The sequence below is a fragment of the Rousettus aegyptiacus genome, unplaced genomic scaffold (assembly GCF_014176215.1).
Source record: "Rousettus aegyptiacus isolate mRouAeg1 unplaced genomic scaffold, mRouAeg1.p scaffold_m13_p_8, whole genome shotgun sequence".
Classification (NCBI taxonomy): domain Eukaryota; kingdom Metazoa; phylum Chordata; class Mammalia; order Chiroptera; family Pteropodidae; genus Rousettus; species Rousettus aegyptiacus.
In genome coordinates this window covers 58,414,521-58,442,082 of record NW_023416311.1, presented here as the reverse complement: position 1 = coordinate 58,442,082, position 27,562 = coordinate 58,414,521, and the positions used below count along the sequence as shown (strand labels likewise).

Genomic DNA, 27,562 nt, shown 5'->3' with positions numbered 1-27,562 from the left:
TATTATCATAGTAAAAGAGAAACAATACATACATACGTACATACATACATACATACAATTCTAATTTAGGAAAAACTGGCTATTTTTTTTTTTTTTGCATCTATACTCATTATAAAATAAAATAAAAGAAGTCTGAGTAGAATCATAAAATAGTTGGATGAGATATAGGGAAATTGTTAACTGTGAGTAAATAAGTATTGGAATGAAATGGGAGCCTTCGGTGGAACCTTTTAAAATAGAATTTCTTCTCATATGTATGACTGGTGGGGACCCTATGCTGCTCAGAGTCCGAATGACCAGTTAGATGAATATAGACTTCACAGAGGCAGGACTCACATGCTATGCAAATTTGTGTCATAGAGACTGGAGTATATTAGACTCTAAAATGTTTGCTGAATACATGTGTGCTAGTGCTAATTTGTATATACACTCAATTCTTAATCTTCTGTGAGTGGAATTTGTTCTGTGGATCAATATATTTGTGCTGGTGTTTTCATGATGCATAGCAGACTCCTAAACTTTCCAGCTTTCCAGCCGCTGTGTTTTCAGTGAATAGAAGCTAGATATACTACTAATCCAAGTAAAAGATTAATGACAGTGTGATACTAATATAATTTCCAATTATCTGCAGTTTGGTCTCATCTGGTTCATTGTCTCCACTTATTATCATTATGAATTAAGAGTTCATTTTTGTAGTGATTATGAAAGATGTTTATTAATATCCTAAATGATACTAAAATCACATGGTAATAGCACCTTTATGAATAGACTCAATGTCGAATCCAGGTCAAAATGGAATTAAGCAATAGAATTTGGGTTCAGCAAAGAAACTGAAGGCCCATCTTTTACCTACCCCCTCCTGCTCAAGTTGCCTCATTATTTAAGTGATAATGGGGGTGAGGCCTACCTACACGACTTGTTCAATGTGAAATAACTTCTTTGTGGTACAACCAGGTCTAGAACCTGCTTGAAACAGGAAAATTTCCTGAAATCAGAGGAGTTTTTAGAGGCCATATCTTTATTAATTTCAATTGATTGATATTTCTACCCGAATATAATCACAAAACTTCATTGATTTGTAATTTTTTAATGATGCTCTGAAAACAAATTCAATACATGCAGATAAACATATGGTTACTGTATTTGTTTTCCTTTTACGTATAAGGAACACTTTACATTTGAGAACTTAGGTGATGTGATTAAAATTAGCTCTCCATTAGGAAATAGTTTTAAGGATGAAGAAATTTGGAAGTTATTTAACTGCTTCACAGAGGTTTTAAGCTTGAGGCTCTTAGTTTTACCAATTTACCTGTGATCTTAACACTGGAATCCATACATCCTTGGCGCAGGAAGATATGCTCTTTCAGTTCAGAGTTGATCTCACCAGTCTCTGCCTAAACATCTCTGAAATCAGTTGAGTTGTTAATGTAGTATGAAAGGTTTGTGCTTTGCTACAGACAACCTCTTTTATTTTAAATAATAAAAGAATCTGGAAGTCATATATTTGAGAGTCACCATTAATGACAATGAATTAATAAGTATCAGTACAGTTGGTATATAAAAAAAATAACACTTTTTAAGGCCACGAAGTAAACCAGTTTATTTCATTCACAGTTGGGCCAGAGTTATCCATCAGCATTGCAAGACATGTCTACTGTCTTGAATGTCGAAACAAATGTTCCATTGCTTAAGCCTGATACATTTTGGTTTTTAGCCAATCATTTGAAGAGAGCTATCTTTAAATATTAAATCAGGATCATTTAATCTGAATAAAATTTCAGTATTAGAAAATAAAACGATCTTTAAAAAATAATGCCCTACACATTAGCAAACAATCTCTGTCCTGTTTCTTTTATGCGTTCTAAAGTTATGAATGTCAGGGCTTTCACAAACTTGTACTTGTAGATGCATAAATGGGAGGCACCCTAGAAAGCAGCTTCCATGATGGTTTTACATGTGATTCTGAGTGCTGAAAGGGTTCACTGTTTTTGCTCTAATTCTTTATTGAGATCCTTAAAACTTGATTACTGGCTTTTTTTTTCCTTCCCAAGAGAACAAACAAGTTATAGTTTGAGTCAGTAGTAACCCCAAGCATTTTTATTAATGTGTGCTCAGCCACAGTCTAAGCCTTGTATGGTGGTTTTATCCACAGTTCAGTGTGTATCTGTAATTTTCTGTTCACCTTCTGGAGAACCAGATGTAACACTTAGGAGAAGCAACAAAGTTCCATCTCTGCTTCATTATTTCAGATGCGACCAAAGAAATAAACCTATGGTGTGTTTTTGGCTATTTTAAAGTTGTCCATACCCTGGACACAAATTAATCTGTGTTTATTGTTCTTCCAGAGGAATCTCAATTCCAGACGTAGTTCTGTTCAGTACTATATTGGCTCATGAGGATAAATCTTATTATTATTTTTTTAATCAAAGTTAATATCCTTATCTCCTGGTGATGATACTCCTTGAAGCCCTAGAAGTTCTTGCTACAACTTTTGTAAGGAGACATCACTCAGTGCCCAGCTGTAGCAGCCCCCTTGTTTAGAGAGGTGGTGTGGAACAGTGGTTAAAGAAGGGGACTTTGGAGCCAGACCAACTCTGGTTCTGCCTTTTCCTAGAGTTAACCTTGAATGAGTTGGTTCAACCTCTCCATGTCTTTTAAAGATTGCTGTGAAGATTAAATGAGTTATTTTACTCATTCTACTCTTCTGCTACTGAGAAATATGCTTAATAAGTAAATAACACTTATGTGTTAGATATTTTTACAGCTGTTCCTATCTCAAAGCCTTTCACTTGCTGTACCTTCTATCTGGAATGTTCTTTCAGATATGTGCTTAACATGTTTCCTCACTTCTAATGTCACTCCTCAGAGAGGTCTTTTCTGACTATCTTTTTCACTCTCTATCCCTATTCACTCACTTTATATTCTTATAACCCTGATTGCCACCCAGTATTATATTTTATAATTATTTTATCTTTCTGTTTCTTTAAAAATATGTCATCATGTCATCTCAGTAAGGTCTTTTGTGTAGCACTGTAAGCCTCAAGTCTAGAGCAGTGTCCAGTACCCACATAGTAGGTGCAGGTGCTCAACAAATCTTTGGAGACTGAATATATGAAGAAATATTTATAAAAGTATATTTTCATTAAAATGCACTTGTAGAGATACATGAATTTTTATATCAGAACTCCCTAGAGCACAAAGTAATTACAATTACTCCAAAGTGAACTAAATCCTAGTTTCGGGTTATGTTCGCGATGAATTGAAGAACACTATGCTTATACCCAACACTTAAGAGTTTCTATAGTGATGTAGAACATAACCCTGACCTTTAGTTTGACTTCTCAAAGTTAATTTTGTTTTTAAATATGTGACGTTAAACATACACTTTAAACAAGGAAAGAAAACAGTACAAGTTTAAAGATTTAAGACTTTTCACACACAAGGATGGCAATGCTTTCTATCAGTGGTAAAGAGTTTTTAGAGTAGTAATCACTTAGTATGCATTTTACTTTTAGTATTACTGTTGAAAGTAATTTCTCATTTTCAATTTTGAATAATTCAACAAAGAATTGTTAAAGCTTTTGCTTTGTTTTGGAATATACCTCAGGGTAAAATTGCCAAAGGCTTTTTAAGCAGGTTAGATTAAAAAACAATGGAGATGTCAGAAAAATTGAAGGTCTCCTAAACCACACCAGAATTATACTTGCTTTGATTTTGTTATTTCAGTATTTTCAAATGAAAATAAATTGACTTTGCCTTTTGAAATCTCATTTAAGTACCGACTGGCATACATAGAGATAAAAGAACAAATATTTCTTGTTTCTTAAACCTTCATCATTTGCCAATATGTAAACTGAAGCTCTGTTTTTTAAAAGCTTATAGTTTATTTGGAGTAGTAAGACACAAAAAAAATAAGATACCAGTAAATCATTAACGATACAAAAATTCAGATGAAGGAAAAACCGTTGTGAGTAGACATGATCAGAGAAGGACTTGAGGAGAGGTGCTTTAGCCAGACATTAAAGGATGTAAAACATTTTACTAGGTAGTGTAGGAAGGAAGGACATCCATGCATGAAACATAGCCTGAGCAAAAATAAAAATGGGCAAATTGACCTGGCTGAAAGACCAGAGCAGATGGTTTGAACCAAGGATCGCCCAATGGTCAGAACAGATTTTACTAATTTATTGATACCTTATAAATGTAAATATCACATTTTCCTAACTGGCTCCCTACACCTCTCTATTCAAGTTTTCCAATGAATACTAAGTATACACTTTAGTGAGTTAAGTATTTAATTTTCTAAAAAATACAGTATGTTTCTACTCATATTTGATTGGATCTTTTGGTGAGAAATAAAAGAAATCTATTTAAGGTAAATCTTGTAAAGAGAAACGCTCTTATAAGAGTACAACCAAGAAGTCATGAAATCAAATGTAAGCAACTATTCAATATGAGAAGACTCGTTTTAGACCTCATCAATCAAAATATGGTCATTATAGTATAGTAAAAATAGCACTGATCTGGGACCTCAAAGATCTGACTCTGAGTTCTAGTTTCTACACCCAATAACTGTTGGCACATTTTTAGCCAGATAAAATTCTTTGTCATTGTAAGAAGGATGATGATATCTGTCCTGACTATCTGAAAGGGAGATATGGTGTGTGAAAGTGCTTTGTAAACCACGAAGTACTCTGCAAGAATAGGTTCTATGATAATATCACGCAAAACAATTTAGTCCCTTACTAAGAGCCTTACATATAACCAAATGATGGAGTCTCTGATGTACACTGATCTGATAAATAAGGCAATTTATTTTGACCAGCAGCCACAGCTGTCAATACCTTTTTTTTCCCATTACATGTAACAATATGTTAGGATTAATGAAATCTAATCATAAAGCAATAATATTTTGCCATTGGATTAAAAAAAATGTTCTATGGCTACTTTAAAGCACAAAGATGGCGTTGAGTCAATTATATATAAATCCGAGTCCCCTGGAATTGCCAGAGTTGCTAATTTTATTCAGTTAGAACTACTGCCCTTCCAACAGCAAGGATGGGCTAAGGCATGAAGCTTAAAGACAGGGAAGAGAGAGTAGTTAGCTTCTCCCCACCTTTCCGTAACCTTCCTCCTGCCATCCTCTTTCACCTCTATTAGCTAACCTTTGTTTCTGGTTCTTTAGGGTTAGAACACGGTGAGGGAGAAAAGGGAAGAGATGCTGGACAGTACTGGCATATTTATTTAATTGGTACTGCATAAGTTGGCTGCTCTCCTCTGGACCTTTGCTTATTATTCACCCATTATCCAAGAACTCTACAGTACCTTGAGCTCCTCTCTACTGAGGCCCCTTGGTTCTTCTAAGAGGTTCTTTGGACAAGAGCTAGAATCATCTCATTCCAGTTCTCTCATGCATAATGCACCAAAAAGATCAGTGCACACTTTGACCCAGCAAGCTTTTGAAGTTCTGGTTTACCCAGCCAAACCCAACCACTAATTCTTCTAGCCTGACAGTGCAGTAGCAAGCCAGCCTGTCTCTCACCTTTTAAATTTTTTAAATGGGAGTCAGCACCAGAATTCTTCATCCTTCCTCACAACTCCCAACTCCAAGGGGCACACATCTAGCTCTATACCGCACAACTATAGCTCTTTTATGCATTCTCTATCTCTCTCTATCTCAAAAAAAAAAAAATCAAACAAACAAACAAATAAATAAATAAATAAAAAGCAATCTTCCCTTTTTAAAACTATTTCTTTTCCCTTTTTCCCTATTTAATACCCTTGACATATAATGATTTCAAAAGATAAGAGCCTGTTCTTAGCCACATAGTTTCACAAGTTCTACAGTGTTCTCTATCAACTTACTTTGATGTCTAATACCTTATGGTTTCATAAAAATCTCCATTTTAACAACATGATATATATACTTTTAAAAACACTTAAAATAATGAAAATGACAAAAATTTCACAACTTATTTGCATCTTCGATATTAAACCAACACTAACAGAAATTTATTTTACTTCAGTTACTTTCCTGCTGTTCCAGTAAACCACTTACAGGTAGATGATGGTTACTGGATTATAACCACCTTATTTAAAAAATCCAGCCTTATTGGTGCACATTTTGCTTTTCCACTAAAAAAAAATAGTTAATACTAGATTAAGACCACTCATCTGAATTAATCACTAACTATTTATGTTTGCAAAATATATTTTAAAGAATAATTATGGTTTCAAGAGTTAAAAATAATTTCTAGGTAAACTATTAAACCTTTTTCACTTACCGTAGAGTTAACATAACAGAACCCTGGTTTATCCCCATAAACCTTACTAGCAAATAATAATTAAAGTATTCTTCACTTATTATCTATTCTAAAGTATATAATAATACTGCAATCTCCTTTCCTACACTCTTGAAGTGATTGGTAGTGAAACACTGAAGAATGTAGTGGGCCAATTGCCTTGGAGGAAATGATAAACATCTTTAAAAGAACTTCGAAGTTTTTTTTTTTTTAATATTTATAAAATAATTGAGATGGCAACCTAAATAAAGGAAACTTTACTGATTTATTGTATGTTGAAAATTAGTAATAATGGATATATGTAATTAATTTCTATATCAAGATGATGTTTTGAGATGATGATATATCCCTTGCAATGACAGTGGAGGTAGAAGTTAGAGTTTTATTGGAAGTGGAGTGCTTAGGACTTTTAATTTTTTCCCAACCAATGTATTTCCGTACACTCAGTGTTTTCTGAGTGTGCCTATCAAAATTTGTGTGTTTGATAATTGATCTGTCAGGCCTACTCTCTATTTAAATGTAACATTTGATGATCTAGGATGCTTCCTTCTTTCTTTTGGAGAAATTATGAAATCTAGGCTGAGTGGACTTTTCACATTTAGGAGTACAGCAAATTATTCAAGTACTTTTTAAAGTCTTATTTTTATATTTTCTTATGATGATCCACTTTAAATGAGGCAGCCCATTTGGAATAAATAAACAAGTGAATGCATGCATACTACACAAAATGGCCACATGTGGATACTAGTTGCCCCATATTTTAATTCAGACTTGTAGTGAAGAATTGATGATAATCCAATGAAATGGATTCTAATGAGATAGGGGAAAAAATCAAGCAAATTTAAAGTTTGAATCACTGGTGTCTTTATTTATTTTTGAAAAGAGAATGCTTTTTTTTTTTTTTTTAGAAGAAATATGGACTTTAATGAAGATTTTTTCCCTTTGGTGTAAGTGAGATCTATGAGAACATCCAAACGACAAAAAGGAGGCAGCAAGGGTTCAGACAGTCAACTCTCCCTTATCCGCCAGGCCTGGGCGCGGGTAGGGGGCAGCGGTGGGAGGTACTCAGTGGCCGCAGGCTGTAAGTTTCCACAGCCACACTTGGCCTCCCAGCCTCATGGCAAGAGGCCCAACTATTTCTTGTCCTAGCTCACAAACAACTCTCTCCGCCTAGGGTCTCTCTTAGACAATGCTGCCAGCCCTGCCGCCTCAGGGAAAAGAAATAAACTGGATGTGAAAAAAAGAATACAGTATATGAAGTCTAGAAATACCTCATAAAAATCTACTAACTTATCAGATACCCAGTACAGCTCTTTGGCTGACATGAGTCATGTGCTAACCCGCCAGAGAGAATACCATATGTACTCATCTAGATTCTGCCGAAAGAGAATTAATTAGAAAAATAATTAATCATACTTATTTAGGCATTTAAGGGACAGTGAGGAACATTATGTTTTAGAAATAAAGTAATAAGATTTTTTTCTCCCAGTTGAATGAGGTATTCCATTGGGTGGTATCCTGCCATTTCAAGACCAGCCTTAATTTTGGGGGAACAGCATGTTAATAATAACACTGGGATGTTAGTATTTTTTTATTGTTCTGAAAGAGTTATGTGTGGTCTAATTTACTCATTTGGTCACAGAAAGTCTCGTGTCTCAGTTTTGCTTCTTGTAGGGGACCTCTCTGACCCTTTCACAAAAAAATTAGCAATTCCCAGCATTTTATTGTGATCTTATCCTGTTTTATCTCCTGTCATGGCATTATTACAGTCAGATGTAGTGTGTGTGTGTATATGTGGGTGTATTTTTTTTTCATATTTTAAGTCTATCAAGTTCAATGTCAGATTCCAGATATAGTTTAAGACTAAGTTTTATTTTTTTTAATTTCTTTCTAATAACTTAGCTCAGGACCAGGTTAGATTAAAAAGAATTTAAAAAAAAGAAAAAAACAGTGTCCAGTAGAATGTAAGCTGCAGGAGGGCAAAGACTTGGGGTGGTTGTTTACTACTCTAACACTGGAGCCTTGAATAGTCTCTGGAATTTAATGGATGCTCTATAAATATTCATTAAGTGAAAGAATGGCAATAATAATGCTTGCCTATGGATTTGTTATGAGGATTAAACTAATAATTGCATGCAAAAGTACCTAACACACCACCTATCATGAGACATGGAATCTCAGAACCCAAAAAGCTCTCATATGGCACCCAGAAATGTCAAACCTGACTTTTAAATACATGAACTTTAACCCATAAACTGAGAGATACTGATTAAATGTACATTTTAAATGTATTTGACTTCTAAAAATTATATTTAGCATCATAGTTTTTAATGAGTGAATTTTTAACAATAATGAGAACCTCATTATGATTTCACTAGCAATTGGCCTTACATTTGGCTTATAAAAACTTTCATATAAAAGACGGAAGAATATCCTAAACATTTTACCTAAACATAGACTTAAAACTACTAGTGACTTTATTTGACCAGTATCGTGGCACCGTTTATTTGATAATGATTACACCTAAACTATAGAATGAAATTTTTGGCTTAGCTTTGCTTTTAAAAAAATTAATTTCAAGGAAGGCCAGAGATAGTGCTCCCCTTGGAACTTTAAGCAAATGCAGATGTTGACATCAGGGTCTCTGCAGTGAGTTTTTATGAGGATTAAAGAAAGTAATTACAAAGAATAAGATGCCTGATTTTAGTGTGTGTGATAGCCTGATAGCCTTTATAGTTTCTTGAACCTTTCTTCTGAAAAAGATGCGTCTTAGAATCTAACTGCCCAAAATTCCATAGTAGCATTTAATGATTGTAGTGTTTTACGCTCTATTTTTGTTTATAGCACTGAAATACAGGAGATGCTCTGCCATATTCTTTGCAAGATTTTCACATAGTAATGGCTGTGCTGCTGTTGGGCTATCAGGAGAGTCTAGCTCTTAAACTTAGCATTTTCAATGTTTTGTATCTTGTTAAAGATATCTGTGTCAGAGTCCAGTTATAGTTTGGGAAGAATTTTATAAATTAATAAAGGACACATTTACATTGTAAAGATAAGGGAAAAACAGTATCAAAGGCCTCTATTTCCTCTAGAAATATTGCTGTTCAGTGTTCTTTGGTTTGCTGCTTTTATCCAATATTAGTGCTTTCTTCATTTATTAAGTTTTCATTAGCTTCAGGCAAATAAAGGAAAGTGGAATTTTTTGAGGAGTGGTGAATTATTTTTCCTCTGTTCCGCTTCCCAAGCCCGCTCCCCTCAGTTTTGATCTTATAGGTCATATCTTGTCATTTTCATTGGGTCGAAGGATCCAGTGAAGAGAGCATTGGTTCAATAACTGCTTCCTTCCTGATGCAGCTGTGATTTCTGGATTGTCCGCAGTTCTTTTTAAATTCTTATATGGCAGCTATCCTGAGCTTTCTTCCATGATTATCCTTCTCACAGACGGTATTGGGGGGGATTGTGAAATGATGTGTACTTCTTTTTATCTGGGCCTTTTCTCTAAAATTAGTAAAATACACAGGCCACGTATTATTGGATTAATCAAGCCTGTATTGTAATCCAATGTGGCTGTTAATTCTCATCCTACCCCGCCAAATCAGAGCATATACACAAATCCTTGCCCTTGAAAGTTTTATAGCCCCAGAGGAAGAACAAAGATTAATCATAATTATGTTATCTTCCTGAAAATCTCAAGCCGTGCTTCCCCTTTTAAGAACACAGATGATTCCTGAACCAACAGGAAACAAACCTGAGTATTTCTGAGCCTTGCTTTTTTCGGTCATTGTCTGAGAAAGGTAGTGTGGCTCTCCAAGATGGTCCAAATCATTTTTCTATCAGGTTACTTAAATACCAAGTGTCCTTTTCAATGCTCATCTCATTTATTGGCAAAAATGATTCACTATCCAACCCCATCTTGTACGCAGTAACTCACGCCTTCCTTTGAGTTCCCACCATGCTCCAGCTGGTAGTGCTATCACACTTAGCACATTACATTAAGATTTGGCAGGAGCCTCTGCTCCACACTAGGCTCTGATGTTCTCCAGGTCAGGAGGCATGTCTTATTCATCACATATGTCCAGAGCATAGCAAGTAGCATACACATTGTTGCTTAATAAATGGATGTTAAATGAATGAACAGAGGTCATCTGAAAGTCAGTACTGAATATCCCATGAATATAAGATTAAGGACATAGTCTATTATATGACACAGTAACTATGCTGCTCTTATATTGGAAAGAATTGGGCTTCTCCAAAACTACTGTGAAAGTGGTGTGTGTGTGTGTGTGTGTGTGTGTGTGTGTGTGTGTGTTGACGAAAGAATGTGCAGCCTATAGAAAAGTTTTATAAGAATTTATTTGAGCCCAAATTTGAGGACATGCCTGGAAGCAAAATCTCAACAGATTGAGACGAATACTCCTGAGACTGGCAGTTTTGCATTTGTTTTTATGCATTTAGAATCAAAGTAGAAAACATAAGGAAGGAATATGAAATCCAATGGTGGTAGATTAAGGAGGTGGAAGAAGGCAAAGTGGGAAATTCTAGAATTGGACAATAAGCAAAACAGAGAAACACATACTTCTTTTGCATTGGTGGGTACAGAATAGTTAACTTCTAACATTTACAGCACATAGAGATGGTATGCGGGCAACAAGATAACAATGAGGGTTCTGTGGTCTTGTGTTCTGCTGGTCATGTGTTCTCATGCCTGTGGTTGTGCCTTCAAGGGGTCTAGAAAAGAAAATTACTCTGACATTTCAAAGGTATGTTGTCCTAGACTCATAAGGACAATGGACAGAGCTCACTTAAGGTAAAGATTAACCTTTGCTAAGGAAGCTATAGGCCTGTGATGTGACTACCTGCCATGGCCTGTTCAGTTAGGAATTTATGATCAGACCATCCTATCTGGTTACTTTTGGTCACTGAGCTTGTTAGACCTGGCATGTGGCCCCCTTGAGCTTGCCAGGTTTATTACATAGCCCCCTTTTCAATCACTGTGTCTGTGTGTATGTGTATGTGTAACTGAGATGAACGTATAGCTCATTTTTAGCAAACTGTATTTTGGTACCATGCTCCAAGTTCGATCTTAGTTTATTTTTAATTTATTTTATCTTATGTAGAGTATATCTTTACAAGCTACTTAAAAACCTTGTCAGAACATCAGTTAAAGTGTAGGATTTTATAGAAATTAAGGAGCATTTCTTTTTGCTGAAGAGGAAAGTAGGGAAAAAAACCATCATGAGGATGCTATTTACTGCCACCCAGATAATAAAGTAACGTGATAGGAACCTTTAACTAAGTTGCCTCAACTGCCAAGGAAAATGTCTTCAGAATTCCAAGTACAGTGACATAGCTGTGAAAAACGACAGCTTAGTCATAATAGAAGAGGCCACCAAGATGGTGTGTGCTTTCTTACCATCCAAAACCACAACCTTTGAGAAATACATTCCTGAGTAGTTAAGTAATCTGCATCCCCACTTAAAGATTTAATCACACTTCACAGTTCTGTGATTTTAAATCTAAGATTTAGCGTAGACAATTTTGTGTCATCTTGGCAAAACCAAATGGAGATTTAAACATATATATTTAAAAGATTGTATCTTTCTTTCTTTCAAAAGACTGAACATTGACCCAGAGCCTACATGTTTAAGGCACTATTGTGGATGTTCAATGAAGTGCTTGCTTTTCTGAGAAATGGTGTTAGACACTTGGTTAGAGGCGATGACAACTTCACGGATAAGCTTTCTGTTGAAAAACATCAGTGACATTAACAAAATATTTGTGTATCCTATTAAGTGGACTATGAATACAGTTAAATGGCACATAGAATTTCTATACCTGAGTAAGCATTACAGTGTCTCAGAAATGTAATTAAACCAATTCAAATGTTAAATGAATGATAATGGTTATCCTTTTTGAGATCTTACCACGTGTTTAGGACATTGCTAAGCACTTTAATCAAATTAACCTCATTTAATTCTCACAACACATTCATGAAAAAAATATTTTATTCATATTTTACAGGTGAGGATACTGAGTTTCAGAGAGTTAACTTCACTCATCCATAGTCACATGGCTGTTAAACAGCACTGCCAAGGTTCAAAGCCAGGCCTATCTGATTGGGAGGCCACATCCGTGAGCACTTCGCTTTCTCACTCCCTGTTTTGTGAAATCATCATATTCTTTCTGTCTTCAGTTCAGAATGTCCCAGGCAGTAGTGGGTTCTGATGCATTTCCACTCATAATGAAAACCAGTTAAATTAGTCTCTGTACTCAGTGATGGCAGGCTGCAGACTCGTCAAGCAAGCATTTAATTTAAGATGATTTCTCCCGACTCCCTGCTACACACCTGAGCAGTAGGCCTCCAAGTGGGGTATGAAGAACAGTACTGACATTTGGTAAGGTTTTATTATTTAAAAGTATATAATACCTTCCCTGATGGCATGAATATCACAAACGCACTCTCGAATTTTCAGCATGTTTTAAAAATTATTTCTATTTTATGGCACACTAAACTTGTATTCGAAGAGAGGAAAGGAAAAAGAGAAGAAACTAGTGTACCATATTAAAGGGAAGTTTTTTAAAGACATTAGCCCAGCTTTACAATTAAGAAGTTTGGCTACAAATAAGAACCTCAGCCAGAAATCTTTACTGCATATTAGATCATGGCATCTTTTCTTTTCTTTTCTTTCTTTCTTTCTTTCTTTCTTTCTTTCTTTCTTTCTTTCTTTCTTTCTTTCTTTTTTTTTTAATGAGAAGAAATTTAGAAAGTTCTTGAAGAAGATAGTCTTACTATTTGGATTTTTCTCACACATTTATGATTTTCCTCAGAAGTTATATTACCCTGCCGTTCCTATTTCATTTCAGTCCCCTGGAGTCCTGTTGTTGAAACAACAGGACCTGAAAATAACAGGAACATCCTGTTGTCAAAAATAAATTCCTTATGATAAACTATTGATTCAACTGAAGCCAAATTTTTTCAGAGAGGGGAAAGGGCCTCAGTGGGAGGGGGACTTATAAATGATAGATTGCCATTTTGGATTCATTGCCTTTTCCTGATATCTTTGTTATAACTCTAAGTGAATGAAATTAATTCTTTTGTTTAAATTTTTATATTTTAAAAAATTTTTAATATGTGACCTCATTAAATACTGTTTCATGGAGGAATAATTACTGTCTAAGCTTCCTGGGTGATTGACGTCAAGTATTACATTCAGAAATATGCATGTTTAGTGTTTCATTCTATGATTTATTCAGTAGTGCCCTAGCCCCAGGGGGTTCATATACAAAGTAAAATAAAACTCTGGGGACACTTCCTAAAATGGAGATTTTTAGATTATTAGCAGTATACAGCCCCTGAAACTATTCCAGGTTATTTTTTTATCGAGCCCAACTTTTGCTTCAGAGTCTCATCAAGTGGACTGACCTAGGAGTTCAGATAGGCAGGTTATAAGCAAACCCTTGTGTTTTGGATTCTTCACCCATAAAGCTAGAGGCAGGTTGGGATGACTGCTACTGTCCCTTCTAGTTCTAAGATTCTATGAAGAAACAAAATGATTAATGAAAGACAGAAGTACAGTTATTTTTCTTACAGGCACCTCGGGTTGATGGGGACATTCACAATGCCTTCCTTTCCAACAGTCAGCAGTGGGGATCCTCTAGCTGTCATCCCATCCAGAATGCAGCTTCTGAGAGAATAGAAACTGTATCTTCTAGAAAACCATCAGCTAATTGGCCTTTTCCCTCCATTACCCCTCTCCTTGATTGCTTTGGAGGTAGAAAGAGAAGGAGGGGAACAGGAGTATAGCGGATAAGAAATCAGTTCAGATCTCTAAAGAAGCCACTGGACCAACAGCGCAGTCGGCCACTCCTGTCACTTCTGAGCGCAATCAGCTTGTCAGCCTTTGTTGGTGCCATCGTGTTATCTTGGACTTCCTTGAATATTACCTGCCTCTTTTTGAATGGCTCTTAATTACCTTCACTTTTCAAATTAGAACCAAGTTTCAACAATTGGTTTTGCAGAAACACACATGAGTCATGCGGAAAAACAGCAAAGGGAAAGTTTTCCTCCTTCCCCTCATGCAGAGCCACTGTGCACACAGGTAGATCATCTTATTTGCATGGTTGAATCACATTAAACATCTGCCGATCGATAAGGAATTCAAGGGAGACAAAGCTGGTATCCAACCCCACCCCTTTCACGAAGTCTTCCCTGCCTAACTCAGTTGACAGATTTTTCTTTCATTGAATTCGTACTGTTCAGCACTTTTTCTCTTTTTTCTTTCTTTTTTTTTTTTTTTTTAACACAGGTCACGTCTTGTATATGCATAAGAGGATTTAGGGCTTAGTAATAGGTGATAATAATAATCATAGCTATCTTTTATTGAGTACCTACTGCATGCCAGGCTCTGACCCAGGAGCCTTACATGTACTGACTCATTCTGTTCTCACTGCACTCTGAGAAGGCAGATTAGTTGCTATTGTTCTTTCCATTTTATTTTTAGGAAACTGAGCTGTGGACAAGTTCAATACTGGCCCAAGTCTCAGAATCAACAGGAAGCGTACCTGTGGTTGACCCAAATAACCTGGTTCCAGAGCCTTGACTCCTAGCAGTACACTTCTTTTTCTGTAGGCAGTATCACTGTAATCCAGCAGGAGGCTTCTTCTAGCCACCCTCCCCTTCTGCCACACAAAGACTCAACGGCAGCATCCTTTGCTTTGGGGAACCTTCTATACATGAATCATAAAGGAGATCACTTTATATCTGTTGACCTGGTCTCTAATTTCGGGGTGGCCAACTTGGGACTTTTAAAATGTTTCTACAACATGTTCCAATCCTTAAGATTTCAAAACTTCAAGGAAAATGAATTGTGTCATTTCCCTATCAAAACTGGGGATTCCCCCATCAAGAGGAGAAAATTTTGGTCTCCAAATCCTTTTCTTGGTTTTACTTTCCTTTCCTGAAATAATCCATGACCTCCATCTCATTTTCCCCAGGTATTTTGCCCAATATAACTTAACCTTTTAAACTTTTATTAGATACTCCTCAGGTATTGACAGTGTAATAGGATTTTATAATATTTTCAGATTGCTACATTGTATTTTTCTTGCTCTAAGATCCTTCAGGGAAGAAGTTATGCCTTTTACATTTCTTAAGTTTCCAGCTATAACTACAACATTGCAGGGCATATAAAAATACTCAATAAATACTAATCAATAATAGTGTCATAGACCAACCCTAGCAAATACCTTGTATGAACATATAAAGCGTGTTTAGATATCTGAAAACACATCTTTGATGTGCTAACTCATTACTCAGGGAAGACTAACATCTTGAAATATTTGTTCAATAAATAATTCAATATATCAGGATTAAGATGGATTTAGCAACAAAGTTGACTATCGTTGTTGAGACATAACTATGTTATCTACAATTTGAGATAATGACCTTAAAATGATTGACATATAACCTCATCTACTCACATTATCCTTGTTTTCTCAGTAGTAAAAAGTTAACCCTATTCTTTATAGGATTTTAAGTTTAAAATTTTACTGACAGGACAAGGAAGTATTTAGTGTATTTTAAACAGTATGACTGACTTCAGTTAACAACGTCTTAATGATTTCAAGCCATTTAGGAATGTCAGTCATTACAGTATCCTGTAAATATTAATGCAACTGTAGGTGATACAAGATGTGGGTATGACTGAGCATTCACTCTTGCAGAGAATACTCTAGAGTATTTTCTTGGAGCATTTGCAACTTTCACATAAAGCCAGAGGAATCTGTGTGTCTAATCTCCAGGACAATGTAATATGGCTACTGTTAAGTAATAAGTAGTTGATAATTATAAGATAGGTATCCTGCGAAGGGATTTTTGCTCCTTCCAGAAATCATCACCATTGCTGTCAGGACTTTTTGCTACTTAAAACATCTACATTCTTGATAGAGTGGCCCACAGTGACACTCAAGTCAGCATAGACCAACACTTCTACCTTTCACACATTTTTTCATGGGCTATACATGAAGCACAAATATATCGTAAGAGTAATTGAGGAGAGAGAGCACTTCAAAGCCTACAGAGTCTTCATTAGGAAAAGGAAATAACATGTTAACAGGACACATGGCCCCCAATTTCTTCTAAGCTATTTCTAAATGCTTTGAGTTTATTGAAATAAACTCAGATTGACATCACACACACACACACACACACACACACACACACACACACACAAATTACATCTCCAACATTAATCCAAGATCAGAAAGTACTACATCCAGGGGTTAGCCTGACCTGAAGCTTCTTTCCTGCTGATACTCTGAGGATAGTTATCCATGGTGAAATCATGAAGTCAGATGCAGGGTGGAGAGGGTGCACAACAAGAAATTTTTTTTGGATGTTAATTTTATACCCACTCTTGTGCCCACCTCTGAAAGTCTATTTTTTTAATAAAATTATAAAATCCTATCATTTTACTATCTTCAGATACAGGAAGGGGTATGATTCTTCAGGAAAAAAACTTGTAGCCATTCATTCAGAGCTTTGGTGAGCAGAAGGTAAGAGCAGGACACCTCTGAGTACTCTAGGACAATGACATTTTCCAGTACTAAACAATTTTGTTTTATGAGAACATGAGCATTAGTGTATAAAAAAAAAATAACAAGTCAGCTTGACCTTGGTATGATTAAACTCTGAAGAGGTTCGATTCACTGGAACCTACCTGGAGCAAAGTTGGTAGACTGATTTTAATAGTGCCATCAAGTTGTTCAAGGAGCATATTGCTCACACTTGAGTTTCCCGGAAAAAGAAAAAAAAAAGTCATGTGGGGTATCATGATTTTCAGACTGATTTTCATCAACTCTATCTAACCTGTTAATACTATAAATCCGTATTCATCTTTGGAATTATGTGTAAATATGTTTTACCTTTTTAACGAGCCAGAGATGTAGGCTACGTCTCATTCACCAGGAGCCAATTATATACAACACAATGTATTTTTCATGTATATAGTATATCTGACTGCTTTAACATTTTAGACAGTTCAATATTTAATGATTAAAATATCTGTTCTTTTTGAGTAGGTAAAACAGTATTGCTCTAAAATTTTCATACTTTTTTATGCTCAGTCTTTTCAAGTAATGTAAGCATGTAGATATAGTTTAAGTACTAAAAGGTGAGACTCATATTTTTTTTCCTTTTTCTGAGGCAGTTGTCAATACATAGAGTTAGATATCAATGCTAGCCATGGTATAGAATGAGCTCTGAAACTGGTAGACATGGCAGTGATATTCTTACATCTTCAAAATCAACATTCTCTTAAAGAACAGTTGTGTGTTCACGTCCTCTTTCTCACTCATTCACTAGTGCTGTTTAAACTATGGCCACTATAGTTGCATGTAAAAACCCACTAAAGCTACTTCAAATAAAGGGGATGGGTTATGGAATATGTGTACCCCACAGGCATTCTCATGCACATTCAAAAGATGAAAATGAGATATAGTTGGACCTCAGAGGACCAGAATTAGAATGCCAAAAACCAAGGCCACACTCCATCTTTCAGGGACCACAGAGTCTCTCACTTTTTGTTGTTGTGAGCATCTAAATGCTCCTCCCAACCCTCCCCTTCTCTCCCCATTCTCTCTGTCCATCTCTTGTGTATATTCATTGTGTATTTACTCCAATATGGCTGTTTGCCCTGAATTTAGATCAGCATTAGTGCCTCCAACTGTACTTGCTAGCTCTCTCATTTTCTGTGATCAGAATGTTCAAGTGGCTAGTCCCAGGCTTCTAAATATGACAGAGTTCTGCTTCTTTATCTCTTTTGCTCCCTGCTACTTTTCTTTCTCTTTGGTTCTTCAGGCTGCCATGACCACCATGTACTATGAAATCTCTGGATCTGATTCTTCTTGGGAGGTACATGGTGTCTTAGCTTCACTGCTAAAGAGATGTAAAGATTAGTTAATTTTTAAGTTACATTCAGCTACATCATATCCTGCAAGTGTGGTAAAATAGTATTTCTCAAACTTACAATGTGCACATGAAACAACTGGGGATCTTCTTAAAATTTGGTTTCAGAAGCTCTTGTGTGCACTACGAGTTTCTGTATTTTTCACAGGCTCTCAGGTAGTACTGATGGTACTGGTGGAGGAATAACACTTTGAGTGTTATTGACTAGATTCTGACATGCTGTGCATTTATCGTAAATGTAATCTGCTTGATAGGAGGAACCATGTTGTAGATGTCTTTATATACCCTTCCATGTTCACTACAATACCTGGTATGCAACAGATATTCAAATGTTGCTTGGATTTTGATAGAACGGAGCACAGCTGATATACAGGATTTTCTGTGCCTATCTTTTTTTTTTTAAGTGGTTTTCAAAGCCTGATTAAAAAATGATAAAAGTCAGTTGAATCAATAAGCATTTGTTAAGGGTCTGATTATGCATAGCACTAGGAGAAGTATATAAAAAAAAATTATAGTCCCTGTCCTCAGGGAGAACACTGGCACGTTTACCACTAACTCTAATATTTCTTTCCTAGAATTTTGGAAATTATTTAAGAATTTCTGATGTAACAGTGAAGGCAAATGAGCCTATTTATGCGACTAGCAGTTTCACCTTATGTAATATAGGTGTCATTTTTCCATGCGTACAGTGAGACTAATGAGATTGTTGTGATGCTTATGCATGATAATGCATGTAAGGATTGAATTTCATGTCTACCACATAGTAAATGATCCATGAGAGTATCATTTGTCGTGGTGGTGGTTGTACGTATAGTAGTAGTAATATTTAAAATAGTCTCCATTATCCAGCTAATTCAGTCTAGGAAAATAGCTTGTTCCTCTCCTTCCTCTCTCAGTCCATCTATTATCCTAATGCCCAATTTCACTTTGTGCAGCTTATCTGCAATTTAATCTTAACTTTATTTTTGTTTAAAGTTTAAACTTAAAATGATTTTAGAATTTAGTTAATTGCCCTTGCTATGAAAACTGCTGTATATACCACAATAGAATGACAAAAAGAAAAATATATTTTCCTACCTTGCAGCTGGTTAAACCCAAACTGTGATTTTTTTTTTCACGCTTGCATATTTATAAGTTTGTTTCTTTTTCCATGTGGGGAAGAAAAAGTTGGTTGAAGCACCAAATGTAGCTTTTGATGTAGATGCCATCGTTAAAGAAATCTTAAGGAGACCTACCTGCGGAAGTGGACACATGAGTCTGTTAATCATAACTATTATCATTGTGTTATTGAAGAGAAGAATTTAGTTCTAAAGAAGACCTTGGAATTCAGTTATAAAGAAAGACCTTTCGTTACCTAGATCCTTTTTTATTCCCTATGTAGCCCAGATGTAACCCAGTTGTCAGCTGCCTGTGTTTCTTCAAGTTCTCCAGTTTGCCAGGGTTAGCTTGTTATTTAAAATATTATTTAAATGGACTCAAATAACAGTCTCATGTACAGGGAGTTCCCAGCGTCCCTCCCATATTTTCTGAAGTTATAAGTAGAGCTTATGTCTCTCCTAGACTCCTTTGCCTCTGAGCTCCTTCTTACTCATTTCATACAGGAATAAAGAAACAAATACCCCATGCCACCAACATACATTTTTTAAATCAAGTTAAGTAATTCAAGTGAAAACACTTCAATAAGTATAAAGTGCTACTTAGGAGAAGTAATAATCTTACCAAATCAGAAAGTAACATCAGGAATTGTAAGTGCTCCAAGCTGTCCTTGGAAGAGGGAAAAGCTGAAGGTAACAAAACAGTATCTACTTGTTTCATCCCGCTAAGAATAGAGAAAAGGATGAAGTCCTGACAAGATTTTGAAATAAATTATGATTGTCTATGGGATATAAAAGGAAAGAAAATTTACCATGAAACTTTAAAAGGGAACAGCAAAAGTTAGTCATGTGATTAAAGAACCCCAAGAGTGTTCATCACCAAAAGAGAGAAGGGTCACCAGAGTAGTAGTTTAAAGCTGGATGAGCTGGAAATTATAAGGAACACACTTTCTTCACCCTTTTTAAGAAAGCAAATTCACATATTCTTTGTCTCATTTTTCTGGTTACTGTCAGATCCGTCCTTAAAGCAATAGCTGCAGCGCAATAATCAACAGCTTCCACAGCCCTCGTATGTGCCTAGCATTCAGACTGTTCATTTTTTACATTACATTAAGTTTTTCCAAGAATTTGTTCCCAGCTTTATTTCAGAAACTTTTCCTAACATGATATTCATAGTTTCCTAATTCCCACATGACTTTCATGTGATCTAATCCTCAAACTACCTGGATGTACTATACCTCTGCTTCAGTTAGACTGGTTGAGGGGATTTTTTTCTATTAAGGGTAGTTGTGTGATGCCTTAATCCCTAGGAGACGTAGTACACAACGCAGGTAGTTGTCACTGGTGGGAAACTGGGATGGAGTCACAGCTAGACAGGAGTGGGCAAGGAGAGGACCCTGTAGTACTGCAGTGCCTGAGGTAGGGAGGAAGGCAGTGGTACTGCCAACAGGAACAGCCATGCTGAGGGGCCAAAACCCTCCTTGTTAATGACGTGGCCCCATGTTGACTGTGCAGACAGACAACTTAAGATGCTCTCAGCGGTCCAGGACTTATGGGGGACACTGAATTGTGGGGCTCTAAAGAAACAATGGGCCATGATGGCCAAATCATACAAGCAGAGAGAGTTGCAAAGATTTTTAAGAACTGTGGCACTTAGGGAATTTCCTTCTCTTCCTGAGAGCCAGTACAAACATGCCTAGTTATAACCTCCTGGAGGTCCATTTTGCCTATTTTATTTTTTAACCAGGATGGTGCGCCATTAGTTGGTGTTCTGCTTTCAAAGGTTGTCCTCTAAAACAAAGCAAATTTTTTATGAAGGCACTTCAAACAGAGAAGTGAAAACCAAACATGGTCGGTCACTGGCAAGTGTAGATGTTGGAGTATCACACTTATACCCTAGCACTCTGTGTCTGTATCACTCCTAGAGCGGGACGCAATAGAGTCAGTAATTATCCCCATTTTACATACTGCAATTGAATCGTGATGACATTTTTCAAGGAAAATGAAAACCTCGAGCAGTGAAAACATGTGTGAGTGTCTTCATAAGTATTCATATTTGTCTAAGCACTGTTAGGCTAGTCCATGGCAGTAAATTCATAATTCTGATGAAACAAATCTTTTAAAGCCAATGTACATAGAAACGTAGCCAACATGAGCAGCCAACATGACCACCATTTTTAGTGTAAAAATATATTCAAAATCAGGGCCATTAATGTTTGCCTGTTTAATCATATGCCTTTTACCTGGAAGACATGGATCTTAACATAAGTGTACAGGGAAGAATTCAGACTGTGTGCTGTCCAAATTAAATTCTAAAAGCCAGGAAATTCATCATTCTGACATCTCTTTGCAGATGCAGAATATGGGTTGAATTATCTCGAAATGTGTCTTGTTTACAAGAGGAATACATTTAGCAGATCATGTTAACTAGAGATGATACCTATGTAAGGTCTTTAATAATGTGTCTCTTTTTAAACATAAAATCAAGGCACTGTTTTCCCAAGTTGCAAGAATGTCTATTTCCCTTATTACCTATATTTTGGATTTTGAAGTTTTCTCTTAAACAGGTTATATATTTTTCCTTGTGTTTTTTTCAGAATTCATTATTTTTTGCTATGTTATATTCTAGGGTTACAGTTATAGGAAGTGTGTCCTTTATAAGAATACCTCAAAAGCACAGTTTTAGATATTGAGAACTTATTTAGTACTCCATTTTGAGATTCTTTTGTGAAAGATTTTATGTAATGAACAAAAGGATTGTATGACCCACAAGTAAAAATTTCCAGTTATATCTCTAAAATCTTTTCTTCTTATAGAATTTCACTGTTACCAAATAAGTCAGTAGTGTAAGTTTACCTTGGACCTCATTGTTCTAAATAAAGTCTAGTAATAATAGATGCAGTTGAGCAGCATAGCTTCTAAATGGAAAGTCATGTCATCATTTGCAAGAGAATTAATGGCTTCAGAGAAAATGTACATATTAGGAATGGCGAAACTCATTCACTCAAAAAATAAGATCATGGAAATGACAGAATTAAGTCCTAGGAATACTCAAATTTGTCCTTAAACAGTACCTTCTCTCATGCCGTCCCTAATTTTCACTAGGCCAGGAATATAGATCTAAAAAGCAAGTGTCACATTTCTTGAATTTCTTTGGTCAGAACCTTCTTTGAACTTTTCTGAGCATCTCAACATATGCATGATCCATAGATCCTACTTTGTAAAGCAGTGGGTTAGATTTAATCATGTAGCCTCTATTCGAAGTTTCAATTTGGAAAACCAAAAATTTGCTTTTGCCAACATTTAGATACAAAGGGCTAACATAAAGTAATGATGTAATACACTCTGGGTTTTACAAATGTTCCTATCAAAGTTGTCTGAGTTACCTCTTCTCTCTTTCAGGTGTTTCATCCCAAACATCTACGCAGCTCTGTTCACTGCAGCTCTTGTTCCTTTAATGTGCCTTGTGGTGGTATTTGTGGTATTCATCCATGCCTACCAGGTGAAGCCACAGTGGAAAGCATATGATGACATCTTCAGAGGAAGAACAAATGCTTCAGGTTAGGAAGAAACTGTATTTATACTTTGGCGATGGGAGCTTTTTAATTATGGGAAAATGTCACTGAATATTTTGTATGAAAGAAAAAAAAAAAGAGTGAAGTTAGACTCAGCTTTTAACCCTGAGCCATAAGTGAAGCTATAGCTTTCCAATTGTTCCTGCTTCTTGTTACTTCTTGACATCTCTCCTTCTTTAGGGCTCCCCAGGTTTTATTGCTGGTTCCAGTTTTGTCCACAAGATAGTAATGTCCAAGTAAATGCACCATAGTCTTTAAGAGCTGCTTCCCAAAGCTTCCTTCAACTAAAGCAGTAATAACCAGTATTCAACCTGTGAAATATATTCATCTCTTTCAGAATCTAAGAATTCATCACAAACAAACCTCTGTAATGCTCGGGGGTGCTGTATTTTGCATGTGGAGTTCTGATTGTGCTGACAGATGTTTAAAAACATATGCGATCAGACAGCTTCATAAGTGGCTACACATGTCTGGTTATTTAAGCGTGCAAGTCTTTCCAGCTTAAATTGGCTTTCACTGCAACTCATTTTTTCCCTTTGAATCATACTTAGCACAGGTTTTTACGATCTGATTCTTTTTTTGTGGTTAGATTAGAGTCTCTTGGGAATTTTCTTAACTAGGAATAATAACCACACACCTACAAATAGAAAATTCACTCTGATATGGTGTGAGTGACTGAGGTATCAGGGAGAATCTTACGAGCAAGGCGTGTGAGATCCCTCTTCGGCCAGTGAAGTAGAGGAGTCTCTTTTTTTCCTAAGCTTTGACAAATCTAAAGCCAAATGAAATGAATGAGAGGAATTCTTCACAATTAATTGCTTCTCAAAGTTTAAGCAAGTTACTATTTATCCATGTAGAAAGTCCCTAGAATAGTGTCTAATACATTCTTAGGGGCTCAGTTGATATTGTCACTTACAAGATAATTAAAGGAGTCACTCTAATGTTATAAGAAAAGCTTTCTGGCTCCTGAGCTGGATCAGGGAAGATGTAAAAAGATTTTCCCCGTGGTGTAAAGAGAAGGGAATGTTTTATATTTTTTCGTGGGGTCATTTATAAGATAGCTATATCTAGATACCTTTTCTGTATTCTCTTTCATTTAGAGTGCAATCATTGTGTAGGTGGAAATATTGTTTAAGCTTGATTAATCTTCAATTCGTCAATTAAAAAAATTAATGTGTAAATTATACTTTTCCATGGGACATAGAATTTTTCCATAAGCTGTGCTTTTATTTAACTTGTAATTCATTTTATTATAATTGATATCCTTAAGGAAAGAGTTGTTAGCTTCTCTCCCCAAATGACAAGATATATTTTGCTTTCTATATAATATAGAAGTGTCAATGTTTGCATGTTTTTGGTAGTGGTACCATAAGAACGTAGCATAATGAATTAATTCTTTTCATGCCTAAATCACTCCTATACATTTCAGATATGATCCAACATGGATAAAGTAGATAAACAATACTTTGATTATCTGAAAAACATAACCCTTAGACATTAAACAAAATTCTCAATGTCCCCACACTCTTGTATGTCATCTAGGGAAATCTCTCTTGCATTGAAAGATTAATAGAAATTATGCTCTATTGTAGCTTTTCAAATAATATTTATGGTATTTCTAATTCTCCTATTCCCATGACAAATCAATCTAATAGTTATTACCTCATACCTGGACTTATAATATTTTCCTCATTGATCACTAGTTAGAGTCTTTTTCTTCTCCATTTCATTTTCTCAGGTGTCTTTATTTAAAAAATATAAAATGCATCACCTCACTCTCCAGCATTACAGTCATTCAGGCTTTTTAGTCCATGATGTAAGGGTCTCCATAGTCCACCACTGGGCCCAAGCTAGTTACTATTTATCCTGTATCCTGTGCCAATGTATTTATTCTTTCCTAAATTTGCATGGTACAGTCATCTTTATTCATGTAAAGAACACTCTACTTTGAACTCCCCCCATGAATTGATAAAACCCATGTGTTTACTAGTAAGTGATGTGGGAAAATGTAGATAAGAGAGAGGTAGAAAGGGTTTATCACCATCCCATAATCTCCATTAGCTCCCCAAAGCTGTTCAATATAAACCCATAATCTAAGTAAAAATTGTGTGCTAGATAAAAATAGTTTCCCTAGATCCCACTTCCAACACATTACTACTAATTCTTTTATAGAAATGCTGGAAACTGTCTGTATGCTTCCTCTTCTACGAAGCCTTTGGAATTGCCTCTTTACAGAACCACACCAATGCTCATTTCCTCATCTGTGCCTTTAAAGCACTTTTTCCTCACAGCCATTAGAGCACTTATCGTGGAATGGAATGATGACTTTTTTTGGTGTATGTGGCTGATTTCTTTAATAAATAATGAATTCCTTGAGGGCAAGCACCATTTATTATTCATCTCCCTATCACCGGGGTCATATGGAGTGCTCAGTGGGCAGGCAAGAACATTATTAATATTTGTTGGATAAATAAACAAATTAGTAATCATCAATGTACTACAAAATCTTATTGAAATGAATACTTAAGCTAACTATAGCATTAAAAGAAGATAAATCTGTTATATCATCAAAAGTAGAAATTAAAGGAGTTATTGATCTGTGTGTTAGGTATCCTTTTGTAGGTTATTATTATTAAGATTGAATTTTTCCATGACTTCTATGATTTCTAATACTATGTGTTCACTTTGACTTCTGACCAATCTTTCATATTTTATTTGAAACCTACTATAACTTACCTCCACTTACCTTGAAATTAGAAATTCTGGGGGAAAAAGAATATTGTGTAATCTACCAAATAGTATTTGATACTCTCTTTGAATCTTTCTGCAAAAATTCCATTGCATTGACCTAAAAAATATCTAGTCAAGTTGGCACTGTAAATTCATATTTTGCCCACTACCCTGCTCCATATGCATAGCAGTTAAAGACAATCTATAACAAGAAAAAATTTGAAAGATGAACATCTCTGTGTATCAGCAATAACTAGAGCAGGAACACAAAGTGGTAAGCTGAGCCAAAGTCATGAGCCTGATGTTTTCTTGGTTACAAGATGGTGGGTGCAGGAGTCTCTCAACTATTACTGTGGTAAACTGGGAACTAACAGGTCCTACCCAAGACAAGTAGACTGGAGCAATAGCATCAGCATTAAAGGAGTCTGTAAAAGTGCTACCACAGTAGCTTGGGCTTTAGATTATAGAAATCTGGGAGCCCAAGGAGAAAGCAGGCAATGCATCTTATTACGTATCTGAGCCAAGCTCTCCAGACTTTTCAGACTATATCTGTTGTTGCCGTGGGGTCAGGAGGCCCAAAACGTCACACTAGTCCTTATTAGACAGCACAGATAAGTGGAGGTAACCACAAAACCATTAGACAAGAAAAGGTAGCCAGAGACAGAGACAGACAAAAAGAGAGACAGAGAACAAGCAAAGAAACAGATGTGTTCTATTCAAGATTAGCTGCAATATAAAAATTCCAAACATTGGAGAGAAAACTAACAAAGACAGCCCTTAAAGTCAATAATCAAAAAGATGAATTTAATCTAGAGAAAAATTTAAAAATAGAATAAATTATAAATAACTTTGAACAAGTATGTTAAGATACTCAAAAATATAAAGCAGAAATTATCAAACTATGTCCCAACTAACCACTCACCTGTTTCTCCATTTCATCTATTTATTTTTTTAATAACTTTATTGAGATATAATTTACATGCTATGAAGTTAACCTGTTTAAATAGTATAGTTCGGTGGCCTTTCATATTTATATAATTATGTAACTATCACCATAATCTAATTTTAGAACATTTTCATCATCCCAAAAAGAACCCCATACCCATTAGCAGTCATTCCCCATTCTTTACTTCTCTGATCTCTAGGTAGCCACTAACCAACTTTTTGCTATAGATTTGTCTATTCTGGACATTTCATATAATGAGATCATAGCATATATAGTCTTTGGTGTCTGACTTTTTCACTTAGTATGTTTTCAGTGTTCATCCCATAGTATAGCCTGTATTAGTGCATAATTTCTTTTTTTTTTAAATCATATTAACTGGGGTGATGTTATTGTCAAATAATATCTCACTGTACAGGTACACTACTTTTTCTTATCCATTCATCAGTTGATAGACATTTGGATTGTTTTCACCTTTTGGCTATTATGAAGAATGCTACTATGGACATTCAGATACAAGTTTTTGTAGTAACATTAATTAATTAATTAATAAAACATATGTTTTTCTTTCTCTTGAATTTTTACCTAGTGGTGGAATTACTGGGTCATGTGGTAGCTATATGTTTAGCATTTGGAGTAACTGCCAAACTGGTTCCTTTAGTGATTGTTTTTGCGAGTAAAGGTTTTTTTGGAACCCAGCCACATGCATTTGTGTGTACGTATTCTACGTCTGCTTTTATAATACAGAAATAAGTATGAGACCACATAGCCTGCAAAACCTAGCATAGTTAATATCTGACCTTTTATAGAAAAAGTTTGATGACCAACCCTTGGTATAAAAGAAGACATAGCCACTAAAATAATTTAAACATAAAAAACAAAAACAGATGTAAACAAATAAAATGTAAAAAGACAAATTGAAAATGAAATCTTGTCAATGAAAAATATACTAA

The 27,562-nt window shown here is 35.6% G+C and overlaps 1 protein-coding gene across 3 annotated transcripts in view; it reads left to right on the top strand.

Annotated features, from left to right (window-relative positions):
• ADGRV1 (adhesion G protein-coupled receptor V1) overlaps window positions 1-27,562 on the top strand; it is a 473,598-nt gene that overhangs the window by 372,190 nt on the left and 73,846 nt on the right. For all 3 annotated transcript variants that reach the window (XM_036225348.1, XM_036225347.1, XM_036225349.1), the window contains one exon: window positions 22,764-22,921. In XM_036225348.1, the coding sequence (XP_036081241.1) occupies window positions 22,764-22,921 (158 nt within the window). The remainder of the gene's footprint in view (window positions 1-22,763; window positions 22,922-27,562) is intronic.